At 40.1% G+C, this 26821-nt stretch overlaps 2 protein-coding genes across 2 annotated transcripts; both read left to right on the top strand.

Moving 5' to 3' along the window:
* Positions 1 to 9386: 9386 nt before the first annotated feature.
* Positions 9387 to 15599, top strand: LOC103710463 (cytochrome c oxidase subunit 6b-3-like). The gene is made up of 4 exons (XM_008796177.4): positions 9387 to 9526; positions 10949 to 11037; positions 11178 to 11259; positions 15364 to 15599. The coding sequence occupies exons 1-4, from the start codon at positions 9518 to 9520 to the stop codon at positions 15415 to 15417; spliced, it is 234 nt and encodes a 77-aa protein (XP_008794399.1). The 5' UTR covers positions 9387 to 9517; the 3' UTR covers positions 15418 to 15599.
* A 4812-nt stretch (positions 15600 to 20411) lies between these two features.
* On the top strand, positions 20412 to 26821 carry LOC103710464 (very-long-chain aldehyde decarbonylase GL1-1-like). The gene is made up of 11 exons (XM_008796178.3): positions 20412 to 20543; positions 20657 to 20877; positions 20975 to 21207; positions 21356 to 21575; positions 22402 to 22523; positions 23689 to 23945; positions 24053 to 24160; positions 25537 to 25743; positions 25887 to 25997; positions 26100 to 26273; positions 26449 to 26821. Exons 1-11 carry the CDS (start codon positions 20493 to 20495, stop codon positions 26602 to 26604), a joined length of 1860 nt encoding a protein of 619 aa, XP_008794400.2. The 5' UTR covers positions 20412 to 20492; the 3' UTR covers positions 26605 to 26821.

Here is a 26821-nt window from a genome sequence, read left to right as displayed (position 1 = left end):
TTAATTTCAAATTCCCACTAGGTATAGTTTATAATCTCATGCATGCACTTCCAAAATTGGTATATATTTGGGTCTGGCTCACCACATCCGGACACCGGGACCTCTTCCTGAGCCATAGCCCGAACCATAATCCTCACCATGTACGGAGCCTGAGCAAGATCCCGAGCCCAAAGCAATGGCTTCGGCCTGGTCCAGAACCTGCATGCGGGCCAACTTCTGGGCCCGCATATGAAGCCACTCGAGCCCACCGAGATCCAGAGGTTGAGCCAAATCGAGACCAAGGACAAAGCCAGGCCCAAATCCGATGCCGAGTCCACCACCCCGGTGCACCCTCGGGGTACTTTCTAGAGACGGCTCTCGGCTACTTGTTAGTATGGAGAGGCTCCATTTATTATGAGAAAGAAGATACAATAGCTTGTGGCTTGGGGATACGCAGAAAGGGAACTAGTACTAGAATTACTGAATCTATAATGTTGAAAGTTCATTATTTGCCTACTTATACTAGAATTATATTTCTAGTTTATTTTTGTTCCCTATTCCAATATTGATTGGAATAGTTTGTCTTTGTAGTGCTCGCTACTTTAATTAGGTTGAGCCTTAGGTTTAATATATTTAAGTTTGTTTTTTTAATTAGAGTGTGATTTTGATGTTTTGGCAATTCTCTACAAATATTAGTTTTTGTGTTTGGTGTTTTTCTAGATTTTGGGTTGGCATAGTCGATCTACTCCATCATGTCGTTTTACATAGTATCAGAGCGAAGTTGAAGGATAGATAGTGGTTTGCAGCTTTAGTTAGATTCATTCGGAGCATAGTTTTTGGAGTGTTGACTTGATTGTTGGTGGTTCCTGTATTCCTAGCTCGCGAGGTTGAAGAGCTTGTAGTTATTCGATGTGCGGTAGTATAAGCATGTAGACTTTTATTTTGGTGATTTAAGAGGTGAATCATCATTGTTGATGCTACTTCTATCTCTCTTAACCGGTTCAACATGCATGACATCACCAATATCAATATGGCTGTTTTTATTATTACTTCTTCTTTCCATAAGTTGAATGACACTTGTTCATTTTGGAAATCTATTATTAAGTCTTATTTGATAGGACAAAATTTGTGGAATATCTTGAATAAGTTAGAGATGATGCCAACAGATACTCTCAATAATGAGGTTGTGAAAAAAAAAGAAATTTGAAATCTAAGAAGATGGGTTCAAGTTTCAGTTCATATATAGAAAAAATTATCATGATGTCAAGGAACCGAAGAATGTATAGGATATTCTTGCGGACATCAACTCAAGTTTTAACAAAGTGAGACATCACAAACAAAAGTTGTCTGGAGAGTAGATTTTGGTCTGAGAAAATCTAGAAGAATGACAAAAATATTTTAAAGATGAATATATGAAGCGGGGGGAGCATGAACAGTTAGAGACTGGATTGAGTATAAAAGAAATTCCAGAGTATAATGAAGTTGATTAGTTCAAGGATCAATCAAGTCTAGAAGAGAATCTAGAGCAGGAGGAGCTTGATCAAGTAGATGTTGTATCGCGTTTAGAAGAGGTCCTGATTTAAAAATAAATAGATTTTGAAATTGTTCAAGAATAGTGAAAGGATGCAACAATTGATCCATCCATAGAGATCTGCATTGAAGAATCCAATAATGCAGAAGAGTCATCTATCGAAGCTCTCCAAGATATGGATATTTCTTGTGGAACTATAGTCAATACTGAGGATAAAGAGCTGATTAGTTTTGAAGTAGTTTCAGAAAATAAGCAACAAGAGAATATACTTGATATGGATGACATGTTGGGCCTTGGTATTTGATCAGAGAATTTTGAAGCTACTCCAAAGTTTAAGTTGTTAGAAGATTCTATGCATGAAGAGCTAATTTCATAGGAGTTAGTTGTATGTAGATACATGAAGTTGCTCAACTAGAGACATGTGGATATGGCCAAGTTTTGTTTTTGATTTTTTTTGTGTAGGTAAAAGTTAAAACTATGGCGAGAAACGATTACAACCAGTAACTTGGTATTCGTTAGGATAAGCTGGATGTTCAAAATCTCAACATGGTGATTGTGGAGTGAATGCTAAGGAGAAATATTGAAAGATATTGTTAAATCCAAGACATGCATCGAAGAGTAAGAGCTAACAAAGGAGTTATTATTCGAGCTCATAAAGGAGCTTTATTCTTTAATTAGCATGATAGATTATTACAGCTGTTGTTATTGCTGTAACAATGGCAATAGCTGCTGTGACATTTTACAATATTAACAAATCCAAGCGGGGAAGTATTGGAAGTCCATTGCTTATCTTACTCGTGCTAGAATTGTATTCCTAGTTTAATATTGTTTCCTACTCCAATACTAGTTAGAATAGTTTGTCTTTTAGTGGTAATCCACTTTAGTTAGGTTGAGCCTTAAGCTTAATATATGAAGTAATATACTGCTTAGTTAGGTTGAGCCTTTAGTTAGGTTGAGCCTTAATATATGAAGTAATATTTTTATCTTTTAGTGGGAGAAAAAATATGGTTACGTAAATAGGAGGAGAGTATAACGAAGAAATTAGAAGAGAATTCTTTTGTAAGCGAAGCATCTTTAGCGAGCATATTTGTGAGAGGGAGCCGAACATATTGTTTTGGTTTTTATTTTTTTAAATAAATTTATTTTCTCTTCTAATTTTTTTTTGCTATTATTTCCTTCTCAATAAATATTTCTTTTTATGTTTGATGTTTGTTATGGAACTCGGACGGATAGCACGCCGTTCTGCATATAGTTAACCTTTGAAAGTTGCAATGGTCGGTCATCTTTTACCAGGAGACGACCATCATAAAAGTTACTCACTTGGTGACATGTTTTTGGGGCTGGATTATAAAATTACAACATATGGTGCTGTGAGATGCATTAATTTTAACCATCATTAACATTAAGCAATTTTAAATTAATTAGTAAAAGACGTCTTAGTTGCAATACAAAATGCATTGTTCACTCACGATGGACTTGCGCACAAAATTATCCATTCTTCTGCTTCATATTGAGGTTGACTACCACAGGGGGCATTAGAAAATTTAGTAATAATAATGAAGCAGTGCCCAAGCTTGACTACAAGCCAACCCCGAGCTTATCCACTTGTGTCATTTAAGATTAATCGAAGGGGTATGATTAGGTCTTGGGTGCCAAGATTGATGCACTGTTCTAAAAGTCCCATATTATTATAGCGAGGAACAATAGATTGGGACCTTCCGAGGATTCAAACACACCTAAAGTTACAAATGAACATGGGCGAGCATCTCAAGCAATTAGAACTAACGAGAAACAGCAGCAGAGCAGCAAATAACCTCTCTCTCTCTCTGTTTATAGAATGCAAAATATTCATAAGAGATGCATTTATGATATATTTCTTCTGGGTCTTGGTAATACTACAGAAAAGTAGCTGGAGGGGAAAATTATAGATCAAAACACAAGCATTCTCGTTCACCTCCTCCTTTGTATATATATATATATATATATGATAGCATTAAGTTGGTATAGCTCAAGTACGTAATTTTACAACCTTAGTTGCCATTTCCACTACCAGAACCATACCCGTGACCCTCGCCATAGCCTTCACCAGATCCCGAGTTGGAACCCGAACCGGCGCCGGAGCCTGCAGAAGAACTGGCGCCGGAGCCTGCAGAAGATCTGGCGCCGGAGCCTGCAGAAGAACTGGCGCCGGAGCCTGCAGAAGAACCAGAGCCGGATCCAGAGCCGGAGCCGGATCCAGAGCCGGAGCCGGAGCCGGAGCCGGAACCAGAGCCGGAGCCGGAACCAGAGCCTCCTGCACCAACACCAGCTCCGATGCCAACGCCAAGTCCAAGACCCAGGCCCAGGTCGAGGTCCATCCTGGAGACCCTGCTCTCTGCAACCAAAGCAAAGGAAGAGATAACAAGAACAGCAAGGACGAGAGCTTTCAAGCAACCCATACTTAATTATGCTTGTAATTGTGCAGTCTCTCTTTCGCACTTCCAAGTATATATAGATGAGAAAAGTTTCTCGATGGTCACATAAGTTGACCAAATGTTCGAGTATACATACAGTGTGTGGTAGTAGTTCAAAGTATTCCGACGAAGAGGAGCTGGAGGAATTAATATAGCTATCATCCCGTCGCGAATAGGATATCTACACCTTCACTAGCTCTTGTATCGAATAGGACGGTGCCACGTGGATAGTGTGAGGGGTGGGAAGGCGGCGGTCGCGGTTTGAGGTGGGCTTCCTGCGGACGGTGGTCGGGACCCTGGTTTTTGACTGCTCCGCACGTGGGCCCCGGGGAGGGCATCGCGCGCTATCGGGTTCAGGCTGTATCTTTGGCGGAGGCCGAAAGAATTATTCACCGTTGGATCGCACAATGACCGTTTCGAGATCTGTGCAAACAGGCTGATGGAAATATCATACTGCTTTGTGATTTGTGATCCAATGGTTGATATCGCGAAAGAAGATCGATCCGAACCCATTGCTATCTAGAGTTGGTGGAATACGACTTGCTTGTGGGAGCGTCGCAACCCAGGGAGGTTGCCAAGAGCTCGGCAGATCTTAAATCTTTTGATGCATATTTCAATAAAGCTTGAAGTGGAATGCCAGTTCCTACTTCATGATGGACGTAAATTGCACTCATCTTCTGTACCAATTATAATCATATATATACAATTGAACAATGAGAAATGAGCAATGAGGTGAGCCAAGAAGGTTACTTAACATTCATCCTGCTATTAAAGCACCAGCTTGTCAACCATGCAAGGCACGATGTCAAGGAAAAAGATGTTGCTTGAATGTACAACATGAAAAATTTGTCTAGAATGCAATGTAGATGATGTATATATAGAGCTAACTTGAAGCATATATGGTTCAATATGGACCCCTCTGTTGCATGGACGAATCTATTAATTGTTGGATGTCAGCTATGTCCTAAAATTTTATCTCCTTGCGTGGATTTATCATGAAATCATCTTTAAGGTACAATGATTTTTTTTTTTTTTAAAAAAAATTCTATGTTTCACTTACACAATCCCATCTTACAATTTATTCGAGTTTCCTTGCATATCGGTTTCGTAGCCATAGAGCTGCGTTTCTCGGAAACTCAGGTACCCTTGCTAAGCCAACTGTTAAGATACTTCAAAGGACCTCTTTTGAAGCCTTGTCATATGATCTACTTGATTCTTGGTCACAATTAAGCCTGCTCTCGACTCTAGTTGTGCTTAGCTTCTTGCCGGAAATCATTTTACCAATCCTACAATCTTCAAAGAGACTCTAGTTGTGCTTAGCTTCTTGCCGGAAATCATTTTACTAATCCTACAATATTCTTCAAAGAAAATAATTTATTTTCATTATTTTCTTCTATTGCATATTTCTTGGCCTATGCTTGAACTTTCCTTGCTGTGTGCTTTGTCGACATGTTTTCTTTTTTTTTTCTTTTTCTTTTGAGTAGACGTGTGAGAGCAAACTACCCAAAAGAAAGGACCCTTCTTTCATACCACCTCTTCCATCTGGTAAGCGCACCTCTTTCATGCGGAGCCATGGATGCAAGACTTTGTTTAATGAACTTTTTGACTCTAATGCCCAAATCGTTGATTTAATCCTTTTATTTAAAGTTTGAGAGTTCAGAGTCAAGACACTCTTAACCATCTTTTCCTCTGACCACAATCTAACGTACAAAATAACACTCAAGAGTAGCTGCTGTGAAGTGAAGTTGGTGATCGAGATGACAGCTAGCTACTTACAGGCTCCAAAAGGGGGTTGAAGCATTGCATTTGAAGTGAGGGGAAGGTGAGAGATGATTGCGGAAAATCTTGGGTTGGCGGACCCCGCAAATCGCGTGGACAGGATCGTATTTGTTCCTTAGTGGAGCAATTCGCTTTGCCATTGGCCTGAGGCGTTCCATGTCGTCGTCGTCGTCGCCCTTCGGCCCTGGTGCGCGCTGTACCGAGTGGAACGGTAATTTGTTGTTTTTGTTACTTGGACGTAGTTTTCATTTAGGGGAGAGTAGGTTGCATGATCTCTGGTTGGCGAAGATGACTTTGTTAAAGAAAACAAGCCAGCTAACAGTAAACCTTCACCTTCAATGGTGAAAAATGACTTCCAAAAGTTCCCCGTGAACTTTGCTGAACTGCACCATCTCCGAGAATTCTGATCCTTAGCATTGTTAGAATTGAATGGGGTAACCATGCTGAGAAGATTTGTAATGTCAGTTATGTAAGAAAATGGTCATTATTTCTTCTGAAATCCAGGTTATGGTGTGCAGGGCAGGACAAGCAAGAGAGCAGGATTAAGGTTACGGAGTGCAGGACGGGCAAGATTAAGAGAGGGTCAGACTGGAGGATGTTGCATAGATTGTAATATTTAATGAAATAAAAGAGGAAGGAAGAAAAAGGAGAGAAAGGAACAACATGTATATGTGTACTTTCTCTTCTCAGGAATAAAAAGAGAGATGGAATTGGCCAACAGATGTTTCCAATTATTTTTCGAAGCAACTTCTTTCCATGGTGTCTGTACAGGAATAGACTTTAATTTTAAATTAAAGTTTTGCAATTTTGGCAAGGTTCTTGGCACTGGTTCACTATTATGGGACAACCATTGGTATTATACTTCAGTTTAAACTGCAGAGTCATGTATTTATGAATCGAAGAGGCACATCTATACGGATTGAAAAAATCACGTAACCATGGAAAGGTCTCTTTACACCTATTCAGACCTAACAAATATAGAGTCTCGTGATAAGAAATAGTAATAATCTTCTCCCTTCCCTTCCATCTTAAAATCTTTATTCTTCTTTTCAGCTTCTAAACAATATCTAAACAGTTTTCTAGAGATTTTTTGAGAAATTTTTTTAGAATTGCTACCTGCAGAGTTCCATATGGCTTTGTTGTATCATGGGGGTGGTTTGCCACGAACCTATTAGCAAACATCATTCAGTAGGGGCAAATATCATCTTAAAGATAGCGATTTACGTGCCTCAAAGCCGTGAATTGTTCTACTATTTTCTCCATTTCAACCACTCTTTCCCAATAATTTTTAAGGTGATATTTCTGATGGCTACCGAGTCGAGTACTACTTTCAAGGTCATGAATCAAGACTTTGTCAAATCGGATCAATTTGATGGAACCAACTTCACTCGTTGGAAGGGCAAAATGATGTTTCTCCTGACTGCACTGAAGATTGCATGTGTGTTAGATCCAATTAATCCTGCAGCCTTTTCCTGAAGATACCAAGGAGATTAAGAATGAATGAAAGAGGCGACCAGAGGATGAATTTGTTCGTCGAGGTCACAGTTTTGAATGCACCGTCCGACCGTTTCTATGAATTCCTCTCCCGTAGCCACATTGGCGACGCCGGCATTCCCCGGGACTCCATCTTGTACGTGCCCACCAGCGACAGCCCCACTGTGAGCATCACCACAAGCGCGATGCTGAGAATGGAGTGCCCGGGCATCAGGACCCGTCGCCCGTAGTACACCACAACGTTGCTGATGGCGAAGAGGAACAGCATCGCCGGCATCCGCAGGAGATTCTCGCACTCGTACTCCCGGGTGGCGAGGAGCCAGATGCCGTAGCCGAGGACCGGGAGGGAGAGGAAGTAAGCGTTGATGGCGAGGGGGCCGAGGATTTTCTCCATCCTGTCGGAGGGGGGACAACGGGGAGGAGGAGTCAGGGGTGAGGGGAAAGCTTCTTTGAGTGCAGGAGCCTCGGAGGCCATTTAGGAGTGAAAGCTTCGTTAGAGGAAACAAGAGTCGTAGCAGCAGCAGCAGCGAGGGAGTGAGTGCGGCGAGACGAGAGAACGGGGGGAGTGAAGTTGGATCGAGGGGATTTGTTCAGCCAATATCTTGATCGGATCCTGTTTGGCTTAAGAAAGAGTCAAGAATCAAGATCTATTCGGATGCGCGCGAGAGCATTGGGAGCGGATCGCATGGCGGGGTTGGTAACGGATTATATTTTGGGAGGGGGAAAATATTGGTCGTACACGTGTCTATCGATGTGGATAGAAGGCGGGATCACCTCCGGTTTTGTTTCTTGCTGCGCTGCTCCCGTCGCTTGCTCGGCAACCGTCAAGTTGATGGATGGCCCTGATCGTCACGAACGCCGGGAACGGGAGACAAAATTAACCGTGATATAGGTGAAGAAAAAGCATGAACGAGTGATAAGTATAGCATGTTGTGTTTGTTGACCAGTCGTTGGTAGATTGCTAGGTATGATCTTGTAGCAATAGAAATCCTTGTGAGTAATGAATGAATTATTTTCTTCGTCTTTGGAGGCTATTTGAATTTGATTGTAGCCCAAAAACTCATTCACGAAACTCAGCATCCAATGTTCCGAAGTTGCGTCCACAAGCTGGTTAATCCTTCGCAACAGAAAGCTATCTTTGGAACAAATCTTGTTGAGGTTGATATAGTCGATGTATACCCTCTATTTTTTGTTGGCATTCTTCATCAGACAATGTTGGCTAGTCAATTAAGTTAATTGACTTCACAAACGAAATCGACCTTCCGGAGTTTGTTCAGCTCCTCATCGATAGCCACAGTCTTGAAAAACTGATCTTCCGTAGATCGACAAGTTAACCTCCCATACGTCGAAGAGTTGATCTCTTGCAAGTTAAAGAGCTGATCTTTCATAGATCGAAGAGTTGATCGAAACAAGAATTCAAACTCTAAAGAGTCTTTCTAAGGTGGGACAAGGACGACTCTACTATAAAAGAGGCCCAAAGCACTAAGTATGCATATCAAATTATTCTGCACGGCTCCTCTTTTCTCTTTTCTATTATTCCTCAAAAGTTCTACCTAACTTAAGCACGAGAGAGTCTCTCCCTAAGCCTCCACCACTGTCGGGTAAGATTTTGGCATCAACAAACTCGAATCAAGCACTCGAATAAAATAGATCATAATAATTAAGAACCATGTAATTTACAAGCATATATGTAAATATAATTGTTGCTGTAAGTGAATCAATCGCTAATCATCTTATGCATATTTATCTAGTTTCTTGTGTAGATATTCTTTCAATCTAATTGTTGTTGTAAATTAATCTCTAATCATCTTATGCATATTTATCTAGTTTCTGGTGTACATATTCTTTCCATCCTAGATTTAGATCCCCATATGACAGCCCTTGTAATGTTTAATAGAGCTTTAATTAAAAAATGTGGATTGCAATTAAAGAGAAAAGAGAAAATTTTCTTTGTGTTTGCCACTAATGGGTTAATGACCATGTTAGATCGGGGAATTTTTTATCAAAAAATAAAAAATAAGAGAGAGAGAGAGAGAGAGAGAGAGAAGGGGGGAATTTTGGTGGGCCATACTAGCAGGCGCCCAAGCAGCAACGGCCTGGCCCAACTTGCACGTCATCTTGACCCGCGACTCGCAGTCTAAGATGAGATCCATCGGCTTCTGATCCAACGGTCGAAAACAACCACAAATTGCTTCAAGAGGGGGTCCAACCTCGTTCGTTACCGCACTCCCGTGGTGACGCGCATTCCAGAGCTGCATTTCTTGCGACCAAGAAACTCCTGATGGCGGAGGTAACTTCCCCCCTTCTCCTTCTCTTGATTAATTGGGCTCACGATCGCTCGATTTGACCCTAGTTTTCCCGATCTTTGTCTCTTTTCTCATCTATTTATATATTAGATCGTCTACGAATCTGTTAATCTTTCTTTAGATTTGATATGTTAGGGTATAATATCAAGAATTTTCTCCGATCTCATATTAAAACAAAGTCTTTGCACCTCGTATATTAGGATTTCTTGATTTTTTTTCTACTATAAAATATGGGGTAACCCATGGACCAAGGGTTTCTTGATCTTGTTTTATAATTTCAGTCCGCGTGGCTTTCTTCTTTGTCTTAACTAAATAATTGTGATAACGAGGTTTCTTGATGGGTTAAGTACATAATTTTCATGCTTTTGAAGCTTCATTTGTTTTCCTCTTCTTTCCGTGTGTTTTCTTTTTTCCTTTTCCTTTTCCTGCTCGATAAAAGAAAGCCCCTTTGGATTTTTCAGAAAGCTTTGGTAATAAATTTCACTTGTTGCCTCCCGGTGGAAAAAAAAATGCTATGCTATATCCGCGGCATTTTGCACTGTGCTTCGTGATCATTGGAAGATCATCTGAGTGACAGAGACATAATGAGTTCTTGGGTAGGAGGGAGTGTAGTATGTGGTGGTTGAATATCATGGAACTCACTAACCTTTTTGTTTTAAATGGTTTCAGTAACTATTTTGAGCTGGAGGTACGAGTAGGTTTACGATTAAAATCAAATGCTATAATGATATCCTTAACATAGTCTTGATGTTAGGGTAATGCAGCATGTATAGGGCAGTGACTACTGATGTGAAATATGAGTAATTATTCGGCAGTTATATATGAACAATCATTCTGTGTTTGCAATTATCGATAAACTAAGTCTTTTACATTTGTAAAGTTAATTTAACACGTCTTTCTATTGATTGAATATCTAAGGGGGTTGTGGCATGGGCCCTACCGGCACACTAAAGAATTTAGATTATATAAGTACATTACAATCTAGTATCTACGAATACCCAATCTGTTCCGTCTAATTCAATGAGTCGCAATGGTTCTAGTGGTCATAAAGAGGATTGAACCCCATTTGCATATATTTTTATGAAGTTGATCAGCAAAACCCAAGAGTTGTGAATATAATCTCAGAATTGCATAACTATAGTTATTGGTTATATGCTCTGAGTTGAATGTTTCTCTTCCTTAGATGCTTATTGAGTATCTTGAATGGTCACAAAACTCATGCCTAATATTGTCGTTCTAAAGTTCTGTTGCATTGAGTTCTCATTTGATTTTATGCGCTTAAGTAGTAGTTTACTTTTTGGTTTCTTGAAAGCTTTTATCTGCACCTTTTTCTTCTCTTAGGTATAAGAATGCCTGTGGAGAATGTTTTATGCTAATCTTTATTTTGCTGTGTGCTTGTCTATTAGATTGAGTTGAAAACTGCACCAGCTGATTTTCGCTTTCCCACAACAAATCAGACGAGGCACTGTTTCACTCGTTACATTGAATATCACAAGTATGTTTGTTTTATATCTCTGTCTGTTTAATATATTATTAACGTGCTGACTAGTTACAACCTGTCTAGTGTATCTGCTATTGACAATGCCTATTTGAAATGGTGAATGTAATTAGCTAGACATATAACTGCAAATGCAGGTGTTTGAATGCTAAAGGTGAAGATGCTGCTGAGTGTCAAAAATTTGCCAGATACTATAGATCTCTATGCCCAGTGGAATGGGTAAGTGTTTATGCCTCTTGTTTTAGCACATTTATCTTCCAGTCTAGTTTTTGCTTATATCTTAACATTTATTATCTGTCTCAAAGAACCATTATTTCCATGTTTTAGGAGAGCTTCCCTTGAACTTTATCCTGTTATACTGGGTTTGTTCTATTGTTCTAAGTTCAATTCCTTATAGTTTGAGAAATTTTGATACAACTTAATATGGAATTTAAACTTGGGAGCCATTCCCTTGTTTGGTTAATATGACATCTAGGGCCCTATTTCTTTTTTGCTTAGAAAGTAAAAGAGAAGAAAGAAGAAGAACAGTCTATAACATTGTCTAGGAAAACATAGAATTTTTGGAGAGTACATAGAAAGTAATGGCCTAACATTTTCGTTAATAAGCCTAGAATTTTTCTCCTCCCAAACTAGTTATTTTAAAGGGAAAATAACGGATAGGAATGTAGACTAGCTTAAGAATATTATATTATCAATTATATAGTAACTTTTTTGCCTACAACTTCCGCTGCAATTTTCTTATCCCAATCAAACTTAAGAAAGTTCTTGATTTTCTTTTATTTCCTTTTCTTTTGTTCATATATATGTTTTATTTATTTTCTCAGCAATTGAATACTGTCTAAAGCTCCTTTAGCTTCTCCTCCATCAGCTGGATTAAGCTTCTTTAGCTTCATCTCTTCCGGTTGGATTAAAATGAATTACACGTGTTTCATGTTTGTTGAGTTGAATTTTGATGGTTATGTTAGACTACATTTTGCATCATGGATATCAATTTTTTGTCAGATGATCAAAACTTAATAGCAAATTGATGTGAATACAATGCTTAGTGATGAAAAATAGAAAGTGGATTGCACATCAAGGAGAGACAATGCAAGCATATTTGGGAGCAGAGAGTAGTATTACTTGACGATCATTGCCAGCTGAAATTATGCCAAAGAAGGGGTTTGCAAACTTGTAGTGTTGGAATTGAACCACAATGCATCGGGAAAATCCCAGGAAAGAGTATTAGAACTAGCACTTGCATGGCAGTGGATAAGTGAACATTGTGATATGCATGAGAGTTATAGGGGAAAGAGCGTATGAGTTGATGTAACTTGAGGATATGCCACCTTATCACTGTTGGTGCATTATAAATGTGTTTCATTAGAAAGAGTAAACAAAGATTTTTTTTGGTGAGCTCTTTTCTTTTTGAAGAGTTGGGTAGGAGCATATGTTGGTAAGTGGGCGGGTATTGGATTGCTGCATTTATGTAGAAAACTCTGGAGGGAAATAAGTGACCTGGAGGGGGAGACCTCGTCGGTGTATATATAATAGCTGAGAATATGAAAAAGAACCTTGCTAGCATGGGTTAGGAGACAAGATTGTGATGAGAGATTGATGGTTGTATTTCCTGACTAAATAATAGATAAGTGGACACATAACTTGAATTTTGTTGAAACTCTGAAGGCGAAATCGAAAATTTCGAGTTTCAGTCTCGACCAATTTCTTTCTGTGCTTGGTTTTGAATTTCCCGTTAACTTGTTTATGGGCATTATCGATTGTATACATGGGCAATTCATGCTAGTCTTTTGTCATTTCTTCATTATCGAATACTGATTAAAAAGATGAGGTTTTACTGTATTTTTAACATACTTTAGTAAACAACTGGTTTTCTCACTTTCCATTTGGTCTTGTTGCATTCCTTTTGGGTCATTCTCTTTTTCTGTTTTCGCATCTTATGTTGAATATACATCTTAATCATGTATTTTTGATAAGTTTTCTTGCATTAGCATATTCTTAGTAAAAGTTTCAGTCTAATCTGGAGTCATTTTGGTTATTGGATCAGTCCATGGCATGATGTCCAGTTTGGCATTCTCTTGGTGTTGGACAAGCCTTGGTTGTTTTGTCATGTTTTAAGCTGAAAAATAGTTGCTTAGCTTCATAAGCTGCGCTTGGAGGAAATTCTGTTAAATCATAATATTATGTTGGACCATGCTTGTTATGTTGAGATAAGGTCGGGCCTATATTGATTTTACATGCGAAATTGGATTTTGTTTTAGATGTGGGCCAGGTAAGATCACAATATCTTGCTTGTCTATCCTTTATAGGAAAGAGAGATCATGTCAAATATGGATGAGATCTGCATTATTTCATAGATATTTTATGGCTTGGAAAAGTTATCATAGTTCTTGTTTTAGATGTCGATCAGGTGATGAAGTTCCTTCAACATGATTTCATGTTCTAACATCTAGGATAAGAAAGTCAAGAAGGCAAATCTAACTATTGAGCAGAAATGTCTGATACATGTAGGAGCTGAAGGACATTATATCTTTCACATTATTTCTGACCATGTTTTATGCCTTTTATGTCCATTTTTTCGCATTGAAAGCTCGATGAGAATTGGTCAGTTAAGAGGAAATTGAATCTAATACCATTTATGTGAAAGAGATCTGATGACAACTAGCTGTCAACATCTCAGTTCATCGCAGATTCAAGAGCTCCAAAATAAGGACAAACATGCTTGATTTGCTGGGACCTGGGAGCAACTAAAGACACATAGGGAGAGGATCAGAAAATTTAAATTTTATCTTGACTGGAGAAGATGGGCATTTTGTGAATTTTGTTCCTACCTGACAATTACCTTCTCTTTTTTCTCTTCTCCAAATGTATAATCTCCAGCAAGAAATTAGATTTAAGGACTACATGGAAGAGTTTAATCTCTTGACGCAGTGTGGAGCACAAGATCTAGAGGAGCAAAAATAGTAGCTTGTTATATTTGAATGTTATGAGTGTGAGTTTACTTTTGGCCAATTGCATTCCAGTTACTTGTAATTTTACATAAGCTTCCTTTGGAGGTAGAGAAGCATATGAAGAAAACAACTGGTTATGTGAGAGGTAGCATCCACATTTGCTGGTCAAATTTGTGACTGTATACTTCAACCAATGGATTGTCAACCACAAGAAGCTTGCTTGATCTATAAAAATTGTTACTATGCCTACTGCTCAAACTTGATAAAGGTCCAAATGAATGTTGGATATTAAAGCTGGTCTGATGCTGAGGATGCCATCAGGATTAGGCTTTGAGCATTTGCACCATACTCACATCTCTCAGTTTCTCAATAATATGATCATCATATATTCTGTCAGGAATTGAAGGTGCTGGATTTAAGTTTGATCGTGGCCTTAAATGTTGAAGGATAATATAATACGGAATCATCATGGAGAGGCCTTGCTTATTAGATGCATGAACTCCGTGGACACCATATCAGTTGAAGAGAGCGATCAATGTCTTTCCTATATTTATGGACATAGCATCTTACATTGGAATATGCACATTATTTTGATTAATGTTGATAATTTGGGAGAATCTTGTTGTTCAAGAGATTATGAACAAGTTGAAGCTCAATATGATTGGCAACTTGGCATCTTACAATTCACATGCTTGAATAGAAGTGAGGTTAATGCCACAAAATGTTGCTTATTTTTCTCTTGCATTGTCGGATGCATTTTGTCAGTTGTTGGATGCTAGTATGCTTACCAAACCGGTACTTAAAACCTTGGCTGTGGATGCCTGCGTGGCACCGCAATAGAGCGGTCCATGATGGCTGTTTTGAGCTTTGATCTGGTGGTCTTTAGTGGTCAGTTTGTGTCTTCAGTTGATGCATCAGAGTTCCAGCCGAGTTGCCAATGTGATTGTGGAGAATCTTCGCGACGTTATGCCTTTTAAGTAGCCACCATCAAGACCTAGGAAGCAAAGTTCCTTGCAAGTTATGTAAGAAAAAATCGTGTTTAAATTTAAAACAGGTTCAACACCAGAGGCCGGAAGGTGAGTCGGAGGAGGCTTACCTTTGCTCAGGTTTCATTCTTGTATTACAATGCAGAGGCCATTTATTGTCGATGGAACTTTTGCTGCCAGCGATTGATCCTTCTTTCTGCATACTTAACTCTTTCTTAATACTTTTTGGAACCAACCTTTCTTCGTAATTCTCAGTTGTTAGCGGTGATATCAACCTTTTTTATCCGAGTTGCAGCCTTTTTCGCATTTTATTTATCCCTAAATATAATGTTTGATTTGACTCTTATCCCTTTCGACTAACCCCTTTTTTGTTTGCTTCACTGATCCAGGTTGAGAGGTGGAATGAACAAAGGGAGAATGGCACTTTTCCGGGTCCCCTCTAAATGACCAATTCATAGAACTGTTCTGCTCTTGAGCACTGTTTTCCTAGATTCCTAGTGCTGGTCCAGACCTGTAGTTTGCTTTTCTGCTACAGAATTCTTGTCACTGATTGCATGACAGCTTTTATTTGCGATGCTTTGAACATTCTGCTCGAATAAGATTGATATAAGGTTGTCTGCAAATAGTTTCCTCGTACACCAACCCAATAGCCTGCAAATCAGCTATGTTCACAGGTGCCAATTTGCAAGTCGTATCTTGACCCTTTTATCACCATCAGCTTGGATGCGTCATCTCTTTTTTTTTTTTTTTTTGCTAAAGCAAAAGAGGAAGGAGAGAGAAAGGAACAAGCCCACCTCCGTGTAGCAGTCTTCATTGGGCCTCCATTTTGCCAGGAGAATGTCCGATGCGGACAGAAATGGTCATGTGTTGGACACCCCGGCTGGTTTTACTCATATCCTCCTCACTCATGGGCCTAGCTCGGTTACCCTTCTAGGCTCTGGTACGAACCTTCCATGTGAGTACGTCATACTTGGCACTACCGAGGCTACCAGCAGATCAACACGCTCTTCTAGACTCCGTGTTCAAGCAGGGAGCATCCGGTCTCCGTAATTTAATCGACGTCCGTGCGTTTCGAACTTGGAACCACTTGATTAGAAGTAAGACCATGGTACCACTGAGCTACCACCTCAGTGGCAGAGAGTGTGCTCATTGGCCTATAATTCAGTGGTGATCTAGAAATGAGAAGTATGGGACCTAACGAAAGGAAAGGATTAGCTGAGGCTGTCGGCTAGCTTTATCCATGTGATACGGACGTTGGACTTTCACACTCGACCACTTTCACGATGCCGGTAATGAGCTATATTTTTTGTGTCATCCATTGAGTAACGGCTACTGGATGTCGTGGTTTAAATGTAACTAGCCTGCAATTAAAGTATAGATAGGAAAAAGTAAATCTCCATTATTTTTTTAACCTAAATTCGGACGTGCTTCACCAACATCATAGATTTGGATGTAGAAATGATGGGCCTGATTCAACTGTGACAAATGCATGATAGGCAAATCTGCAACAGACGGATGGATGATGGAGTTCGAAAGACGTTGAGATCTCCGAGGTGGATGATCTAACAGCAAATTCACGCAAAGAAAGATGAATACTTATCCATGCGTGATACATAGTTTTGCTAGGACTTGGGTATGGCATTATGAAGTTCAAGTTAGGTATCCATTCCTTTCAAGCAAAAGGAAAGAAAAGAAAGATGAACAACATCTCAGTTGGCCCTGCCCATCCGGCACCCAACCAGATCTGTCCAACTTTCTAGACCTTTTTGCAATACAAATAATGGTCGGATTTTGCTTTTGTTCGAGGATGCATTGGTTTCTGCCAGCTTTTCGGTTAAGAATTTCCGTCAGCTTTCAATGACACCTCTACAGTCCAATAAAAAAAATGCAACTATCACGAAGAAATTCGGGGGTTTGATGTCCACCGCAAACTCCCCACCCATTTCAACCGACTGAAAGGAAGCCTACGCTTCATTATCGGTGCATGGTCCGTTTAACCACTCGCATTATTTGAGACTGCTTCCCTCCTCCTCCTCGGAACCATGTGCGTGAGCTTCAACATTATTTACTCAGCCAGTTGGGAGTTCAAACATTTCTTCCAACGTTATGACCCGAAGGATTTGTCAGAGAATCCCGTCAAATGAATGATATTAATTGGGCGGCCTTGAATCCCAACTAGAATTCCGGACTTTCATGTAAGATCAGCATCTTACCTATCTAAACTTGCACGCTTCCATTTATTAGTTCACACGTTATCTCTCATTTTGGATTCTGTCCCACAAGCTCTACACGTGAGAGAAAGAGTTAAAGAAGTAATAATTCCACATTGGATAGGTTCAGAATGGGCTTATATACTCTATGGCTCATCTAACTAAATGCTTGAGTTTTCGGATAGGATCTTAACAAAACTAGGCCAGACATGCGAGTGCAATAATAAACCTTTTCAATTCTAGAACCTATCCTTTGGTAAAGAGTTGGCAAATTTGGACTTGGATTGATCTAACTTGATCGGACCGAGTTGCGAGAGTTGAGCTACTTTGACTCTTTTTTTTTCTCTCTATTGATGCTAAAGGATAATTATTCTCATGCAACCCCCTGACGAGTTTCTCTTTCTAAGAAGAAGACAGCAATCAAAATCAAAGACACCTAATTAGCCTTTAGTTATCCTCTCATGTAATAAAAACAGCACAGGACACACAAAGGGTCCAACTAATACGTACATGCATGGATCTGGCTCACCGAAGGATTTTGGTCCTTCTGGTGTAACTTTTATTCACTGAATAAATATGCCTAGAGTAGGAGCTAATTTTAGCATAAAAAAAGTTATATTTATTTTATTAAAAATGTATATATATTATAAAAAAATCATCATCTAGGATTGAATCCTAGACATTTCACTATCAGAGAGGATGCCAACCAATTGAACAGCTTATGGAATTAGACCCCCAACAATGTTGTCTTTCTTAAAATATATTTTTCCTTATTCGGCTTTTCATGTACATGGAATTAAAAAGCCCAATTTAGCGCTCACTGGGCCATAAATGCAGCAGGATGGTATGTGAGTCCTTATGTCTGCTTCCACATGAAAACCACATGTACCTACCGACGTTTTACTTTTCCGTGCAGCCCAATTACTTTTCCGTATTTTTTTTTTTTTTTAATGATAGAAGTGGAGGGAGACCTCTCAGTGTTATAGTCATCTAATTTCAGATTTTCAGAAGCACACTAACGAAGATTAAACTCAGAACTTTGCCACTAATCGGGCCGCCCTCGATTCATATGTGGCCCTAGCTTTGTTAATTTACCAAACTTCACCTAATTATTGATATGTTAGGAGATTAGGTGCTCGGGAAGTACTCATAATACCTTTTACATATTAGAAACCATTTGATTTAGAGATGGTCATTAGCTGAATCTAGGTGCAGAAAATATCGAATTTTAAATAGATCGTTACTGAGGTTCAGCTCACGCTCACGGTCTATTTAAGAATGAGAAGATGGATTTTGTAAAGGAAGTTTTCCCACATATTTTATGAATAAAATTTTTTTTTGCCAACTAACTGAATTGAAGCTTGTTGGATAGATAGAGATTGATGGATAGACTGATAGATAAAGAGCGTCCGCCTACAAAATCTCACCAGCCATCACTGCTTGTTTTTTTTTGCCTCCCTCCCTTTCCATGCTATTCAAAAACTTTGAATAGATTCTAACCAAGAATCGAGTCTCCGGACTTTAAGGCAGAAGGCAGGAGGCAGGAGGCAGAGGGCCGGTGACTGGCACAATGGCAGGCGAGGAACGCGTCAATTGTGGACTGCTACGACCTACGATGTGGACTTGGGCCGGCCCAACCAATGCACCCTGTGCCGAATTCCGACGGGGAGTATTCTGCTCGGATTGGCGAGGCTGTCTCCATCTCCCACCGTCCACGCCTTCAAAATAATGGAATTTTTTATGGTCTCGATCATGGCTTCCTGTCTAACATTACTCCACGTATGTACTGCCAACGACCAACCAGAGAACATTTTTATTTCCTGATCATGCTTCTGGAAGCAGCGCGCTTGGCGTGATATTTCCAACTTCGCTGGATTGAGCCCAATTCGTCTTTTTTTTTTTTTTTTTTTTTTGTACAGAGCCTATACACAAATATATATAATTTCTTAGGTGTACTGAATACGATGAAAAAGAGAAATAAAATTAGTTTTTTCTTATTTTGCCTTTCTACAGTAAATATTTTAACATTAAGACCTAATTTATTTTGATACTTAATTTATGGTTTGTGAATCCTTATGCATGTTGCAATATGGCTTCTCATACCTTTTTTTTTTTTTTCCCCCGCTGTGGCGGATTCTTCATACAGTGCGCATAGGAATACACCCAATAAAATCAAAAAATACTAGCTCGCGGAGTACCTGTGGCAACTCCTTCTCTCCTGATCATATGGTGTATCTTGTGTGATGGGCCGTGTAAGCAGCCACCCAATCAGCTGCCCAGAAGAGTGACAGGAGAAGCACGGTGAGTAAAAGTAGGAGCGCATTTACAAACATGAATAATAGCCATCGATGATTTCTATTGCATGATCATGCGTGACACATATTTTTGTTGCTACAATTTTTTGTTTAAGAACTTGACTCAGCTACAACATGGCCCGTCTAAAGATCAATCTAGCTGTAAAAGATGGAGACTCGGAATGAACTAGTACTGTTACCCTGTTAAAACTCCAAGAAAAGTAAAAACAAGAAACAAACATGAATATGTTCATGCTCCGGTGGATATGCATGCCACTAAAACATCTTTGTGTTTGTACGGAAAAATTCGGATTCAGAATTCTGAAAGTTAGATATATTTTATATCCGCATCTCAACAATCTAATTAAGGATCTCCTCACTTATTAATAAACCATATTTCAGATTTTTTTCTCATTATATATATATATATATATATATATATATATTATGAATAAAATTTAATACAAACAATTTTTGTATTATTTTTGTTGAACGATCGACGGTAACCCTATTTTTATTATATAACAAGAAAAGCTCCAAATTAAAGGCCCCACCCCGTCGTTCTATAGCCGATGAGCTCAAAGATAATTCAGGAAAAAAAAAACAAGACTGCTGTAAGCCTGTAACTGCAATATTTTGGAGGTCTAACTACAACAGCGGCTGTTCAGCTATAAAAAAAAAAAAACAACTACGACGGTGGCGAAGGGCGGTGAAGCCGGCAAAGATTAAGGCGCAGGAGCAGGAGCAGGAGCACACATAAAGTGGAAGTTAGCGTTGGGGAGATCCTCCAAGTCGCAATACTTACCACCTTCATTAATTCTCTCTCTCTCTCTCTCGTGCAGAAGTCGTCTTTAATTCCTCATGCATCATCACTGTCAGGCGTTTCATTTATTCGTTCTGCTTTCCTTTCACTGAGATCCCTCTCCTTGGATAAATTTATAAATAGGGGTAAGGAGAAGCTGGGAAGAGCCCATAGAGACCATAACTCCTCTCCCTTGTCTTCCAAGAACAGAAATGGTTGCTCTACTGTCTTCCTGGCCTTGGAACAGCTTGGGTGTGTACAAGGCATGGACTCCCATCCCATCCCACTCCTCCATTCTATCCAATTTTTTAATCTTACGTTTAGCTTTCTTCTTTCTTACTTCTGGTTATGCCTTATGGCTTAAATATTCTCGCAGTATCTCCTATATGGGCCTCTAATAGCCAAGGTCATGTACTCAAGTGCATGGGAGCAAGGGCAACCAGATCGATGGTGCCTCCACGTACTAATCCTCTGCGTCCTCAGAGGGCAAGTCCACCAGCTGTGGTGCTCCTTCGGTAACATGCTCTTCCTCACCCGAAGGCGCCGAGTTCTGGGCGATGGAGTCGACTTCAAACAGATCGACAAGGAATGGGATTGGTATATATTCTTCTATGGATCTCCATCCTCGATAAAGTTTTACTCCTGCTTGCTGATTGCCATGCGACATGTTCTCTTGTGATCTGTCTGCTTTCAGGGACAACTTCCTAATCCTTCAATCCTTCATTGGAGCCTTGGCTTGTCACAGCTTTTCTTCCATCAGAAATCTGCCTCGGTGGGATCCAAGGGGGGCGCTCGTAGCTTTGCTCCTCCATGTGGGGGTCTCAGAACCCCTGTTCTATTGGGTGCACAGGGCGTTCCACAGAGGCTACCTCTTCGCCCGCTACCACTCCCTCCACCACTCCATTCCCGTGCCCCAGTCCTTCACAGGTACAGACACTTTATTAGTAAAGAGGCCTAACTTTTTCTTCCCCTCTTCCCAACGCTCTTCTCTCTCTCTTTTGCTCATCCAAATGGGATTAAATGGTGCCGAGCTGCATGCTTTTGTCTGCTCTGATGGCTTTCCCATGCGGTGCAGCTGGATTTGCCACGCCTCTGGAGCACCTCTTCTTGTGCGTGGTGATGGGTGCGCCCCTCCTCGGCGCCTGCTTCTTGGGAACTGGCTCTGCTGGCTTGGTCTATGGCTATGTCTTGCTCTTTGATTTCTTGAGGTGCATGGGGCACAGCAATGTGGAGGTGCTCCCCCATGGGCTCTTTCAGGCTCTCCCTTTCCTTAGATACCTCATCTACACCCCAACGTAAGTTATCATAGCCTATCCATTCACCTGTATTCTTTCATGCAATGTCTTGATTACTTTGATGAGCATCCACTCGGCTCTGTCTCCAGAGTCCTTCAATTCCATGGGCAAATATGATGGAGGTTTACTCCTTTGGTATTCCACTGGTCATGCTTTTGTCGGGGGATTCCAAGTTTGGGAGATTTGAGAACTTGAAGGGGCCAGCCTCTCTCTCTCTCTCTCTCTCTTTTAAGCCATCACGCCAAAAAGTTAGCTCAAAACCTTCTCCTCTTAGATCACAGTCGGTGCTGTATTTATTTTGATGCGGACGAGACCTGTGGGCGGTTTTGGGCCGTGAGATATTCCTCCTGTAGCTGTCATAAATCCTTTAACTTTTAAGGAGGCTGGACTCGATCCAGGGCCTTGGTAAAATCACCAAGAGAGTTCGCCCAATATCTTTTGAGTTTTGAGCACCGTCAGAGCGGAAAAGTGAAGTTTTGTGATACTCTTAGCATGTTAATCCTTGGACCCTAACGTAGGTATCTTTAGATTTTTGATCCTTGATCGAGGTAGTTTACAACAATTAGTTGCTCCATGATCTTAATATATTCTTATCAAGTCACCTACTGCAATTTAAGTATATCTGATGCGATACGTAGTGGTCTATTTATCGTCTACAGTCGTACTCGACCTAAACCAGATTACAATGCTCGGACCTCAAAACACTTTATTAGCTACATATTTCATTGCATAACATAATAATATCATAGCTGGTGTTCTTATAGTTGATTTCCGATGAATTTTACCTCTTCTCAAGGAAAATGTCGTTAACAGGGTGTTCATGCAGGTACCATAGCCTCCATCATACTGAGAAGAACTCCAATTTTTGCCTTTTTATGCCTTTCTTTGATGTCTTGGGAGGTTCGATTAATGACAAGTCATGGGAGTTGCACAAGGAGATAAGCTTAGGTATGCGTTAATTTCTGTTCATTATGCTATAACAAAGATAAATTTGATGGAGATCATAAATGGAAATTTTCAAAGCTTCGAGATGAACCGATTATCTTCATTTATAAGATCTTTCTGGCCTTTACCATCCAAATAAAACAAATTATAGAGCATAAGTCTAGGTTGAAAAGTCTTCTGCATAGATGCATCTCAGACATCTAAATAGAAATGGTTTTTAGCTCCATAAAAAAAAAACTCAAATTGAAATAGTTGTTCCTATTTAAAATAAATAAATAAATAAATTGTTAGATGGTTATAAAAAAAGAAAAAAAAAAAAGAACAGCCGAAATATGTCATCCAAATCTTTGTCCATTTTTCTCACACAATGCCAACAATTGGTAATCTTTGTCCTCAACTTTATATCTCATCCGGATCTTTGTTCATTTTTCTCAGCCAATGCCAACAATCAGTTATTTGGTACATGCAATTATTCATGCATATATGTACTGTAGATATCTAATGTCTTCCTTGGCGACCCATGTCATGAGTTCGACATGAAAATGAAGTCCTGCTACCCCATTTTCCAAGTGTTGGCTGATGTGAAACGTATTGAACCCAGAATGGGCTGTGAGGAAGGGTAAGGTGCATGGACCCATGGATATATAGGATGGCAAAGAGAACCTCATTGATCTGATAGCTCAAGGCCTAGCCATTATTGCCCAGATAAGAATCCTTGTACACAATTAATTGGACCATATCTTTCTGGACGGTTGGGAGATGAAGGCCATTAAATTGATAGCTGGAATTGGTCTTTCTTTCTAAAACACTACCTATGATTGATGGTTCCATGTTGATCAATATGAGTTGGTCATTACCATGACAGAATTCATGATACTGTTGGGAGTTGGTAACAGAGAAGGCATCAAAGTCGCATGGCATTTAGATGACAATTTAACTGCAAACTAATGGCAACCTCATCTTTAATCTCTTAAATCATTTAGCATTTCAAATTCGAAGCTCCTTTATGCCATGAGCTTATGCGGCCTGATAACAGAAGTGCTCATGAAATGCACTAATAATTTGCATAGAACGAGATGCAACACTCGATAGAATCATAACTATGAGCCATAAAGAAAGGTGTGTTAGGTCGATAAGTCCAGTCTAATGTATTATGCCATTGATGCAGGTAAGAATGATGAAGTTCCCGACTTCGTCTTCCTCGCCCATGTAGTGGATGTGTTCTCCTCCATGCATGTACCATTTGTTTTTCGCACCTTTGGGTCGATGCCACTCTCCACGAAGCCCTACTTGTTGGTGCTGTGGCCAGGTGCATTCATGGTGATGCTCATGATGTGGGCTTGGTCCAAGACTTTCTTGATCTCTTTCTACAAGCTTCGGGGTCGCTTGCATCAAATGTGGGCAGTCCCGCGGTACGGGTTCCAGGTTTGCACCAATCCGAGCTCATGCAGCATTGTTGCTGCTACGAATTCTCCACCAAATTTTTGAGTGCTAAGGCTAAATTGGGATTGCATGGGTATGTTCTTTTGCAGTACTTCCTACCCTTCGCTAAAGATGGCATCAATGAACAGATTGAGCTGGCCATTCTAAGGGCTGATAAAATGGGCGTGAAGGTCCTCAGCCTTGCAGCATTGAATAAGGTGAGCTTCCCTTTTCTTACCTGTGTTTCCTATGTTGAAGAGAGAGAGAGAGAGAGAGAGAGAGAGAGAGCGAGAGAGAGCACAAGTGCCTCTGGAGATTCATAAATACTGGGATAGGTGGTGGGGTTGAAAGGTTCGTAAGTCCACATGAAGACGTGTGGGTGGGAGCCCAGAGGAAGGCACCACATGGGGCTTTGATGCATGCATTCAAATTTTCTGCCAAATCCCAAATGCTGCCTTTTTGATATATGAGCTACTGATTCCGAATTTATTGCCTGTGACTGGTCTGGCTTTAATTTCATTAGAAATTAAATGAGAACAAAAGGAGTTAGAATTGCAGGATATTCAATTTATGCAATCTCACTATTTTCTTTTGCCTTTTATCTCTCATCTCAATCTTGCACTTTATTTTTGAACTAGATATATAGTTGTAGCTTTACATTCAATCCTTGTCCTACGGTTTCAGGAGAAATTGGCGAAGACCAATGGAATTAGGATGTATCAATTAATGTTGGGATGTCGAACAAATTTGGAGTGCTGCTCATTTTAGTGGCATTTATCATGTACCACGCAATACATTCCATATAGAATGCAGCTGAAAACTAATATACTTAGCGTGATTCGTGGGGTGGTTGGATTTCCTCCAAAGCTTGTGCTCCGTGTACTTTATGGTACTTGCATGGGAGACATACCCACAACTTTGGCATCTTGGATTCTAATTCCATCTTAGTTTGGACAGACAATGAATAAACCATGCACCTACGTTGATTACTTCAGTTCATTACTTCGCTGCATGTTCAGAGCTGGATATTCTGGTTGTTTGACAGTCTTAGAAAACTGTCCATCACTCATAACCAATCTCTCTCATGAGTTACCAAGACTAAAACAAATACAAGCTATTACTGTAACCTTTTGTGACCTGAAAAAGATGATTTCCATCAAATCAAAAAATGATTTCCATCATAGTGAGTGTGCTCGAGTTTACAATATCTTTTTTTTCTTTTTCTTTTTAATAATAAAAATGGGGTGGCCATGCCACAATCCCATCTTGTAAGAGAGGGTCTGCATCACTGTTCCCATCCCATCCTCTCCACCACATGTCAAATGACCCACAAAAAAAGAAAAAGAAAAAACACTTATAAAGCTCAATACTCGTAAGATTTGTTTCATGGTTAGGTCCACTCTATCTACTACTCATACTTGAAAATAAGCTAGATTCGAATACAAGAACTAGATGCTGTAAACTCTGAAATAGCCAGACTCACCAAAGAGATTGCTGAACTCTGTGAACTGTGAAGTATTCTGGTCATTAATTCATCCAAGCATGCATGAACCATGTATAATGATCATTAACAAAATAAGCAATTCTTTTTCAGAACGAAGCTCTCAATGGTGGTGGAACGCTGTTCGTGAGCAAACACCCAGATCTTAAAGTGCGAATTGTCCATGGCAACACCTTAACAGCGGCCGTCATCCTCAACGAGATTCCCAAGGACGTAGAGGAAGTCTTCTTGACGGGTGCCACATCCAAGCTAGGACGGGCAATCGCATTATATCTGTGTCAGAAAAAAATCCGAGTCTTGGTAAGCTATACGTACCCATGGTAGAACCCTCCATCTCCTGATTATAAAAGAGCTCGCAATGACTCTATTGGTTCCAAACCAAGCTTTTTCTTAGTGAGGGTCATGTGCTTATTGACACGTATCAAAATTTGCTGGTCTTACAGATGCTAACTCTATCAGCAGAAAGATTTCAGAAAATTCAGAAGGAAGCCCCACCAGAATGCCAACACTATCTTGTTCAAGTCACGAAATACCAAGCAGCACAGAATTGTAAGGTATAATTAGTTGATTGGATATTTCTATGGCTCCTGCTAATCTTGGTGGCTTGATTAATTCCACAACCTGATTATATGATTCATTGCTTTGGGTTCCCACAGACATGGATCGTCGGTAAGTGGTCATCACCTCGCGAGCAGCGGTGGGCACCGCCGGGAACCCACTTCCACCAATTTGTGGTTCCTCCTATTATTGGCTTCAGGAGGGACTGCACCTACGGAAAACTGGCTGCCATGAGGCTTCCCCAGGATGTGCAAGCACTAGGATCGTGTGAGGTAGTTTTCTCATCACCAATTCACAACCTCTCTTCCTTGAGTTCGTTCAAATGGTTGGAAGATTCTTCAACCAATGTGTCTTGGGATAAGGAACGAATTTTTCGCACTATTTGGATCCATGGATCGATTCGAATTTCTGATACATGATGATGCAAATGTGGATTCAATGGAACAGTACACACTGGAACGAGGTGTGGTTCATGCCTGTCATGCGGGAGGGGTGGTGCATCTCTTGGAAGGATGGACTCATCACGAGGTTGGTGCGATTGACGTCGACCGAATTGATGTCGTGTGGAGAGCCGCGCTGAAGCACGGACTGACGCCCGTTTGATGGAGAACCATTCGAACCAACCAACGCACCCACCTGCATTTATCTCGCCATTGTTTTCTTTAAGCTCTCCTACCTCTATATGTAATGGACACGCATGGATGGGGATTTGTGTTGAAGAAATCCAATAGTATTGTGGCTCGCGCCATAATGCGATTTATTTGAGCATAAGTGAGGACTCTTATTTTTATACTCTAATTAATAAAAAGATTTACCAACA

Source organism: Phoenix dactylifera, chromosome 7 (genome assembly GCF_009389715.1).
Source record: "Phoenix dactylifera cultivar Barhee BC4 chromosome 7, palm_55x_up_171113_PBpolish2nd_filt_p, whole genome shotgun sequence".
In the NCBI taxonomy this organism is placed as follows: Eukaryota; Viridiplantae; Streptophyta; class Magnoliopsida; order Arecales; family Arecaceae; genus Phoenix; species Phoenix dactylifera.
Note: the sequence above shows the minus strand (reverse complement) of the source record. Positions and strands in the feature narration are given on the sequence as shown.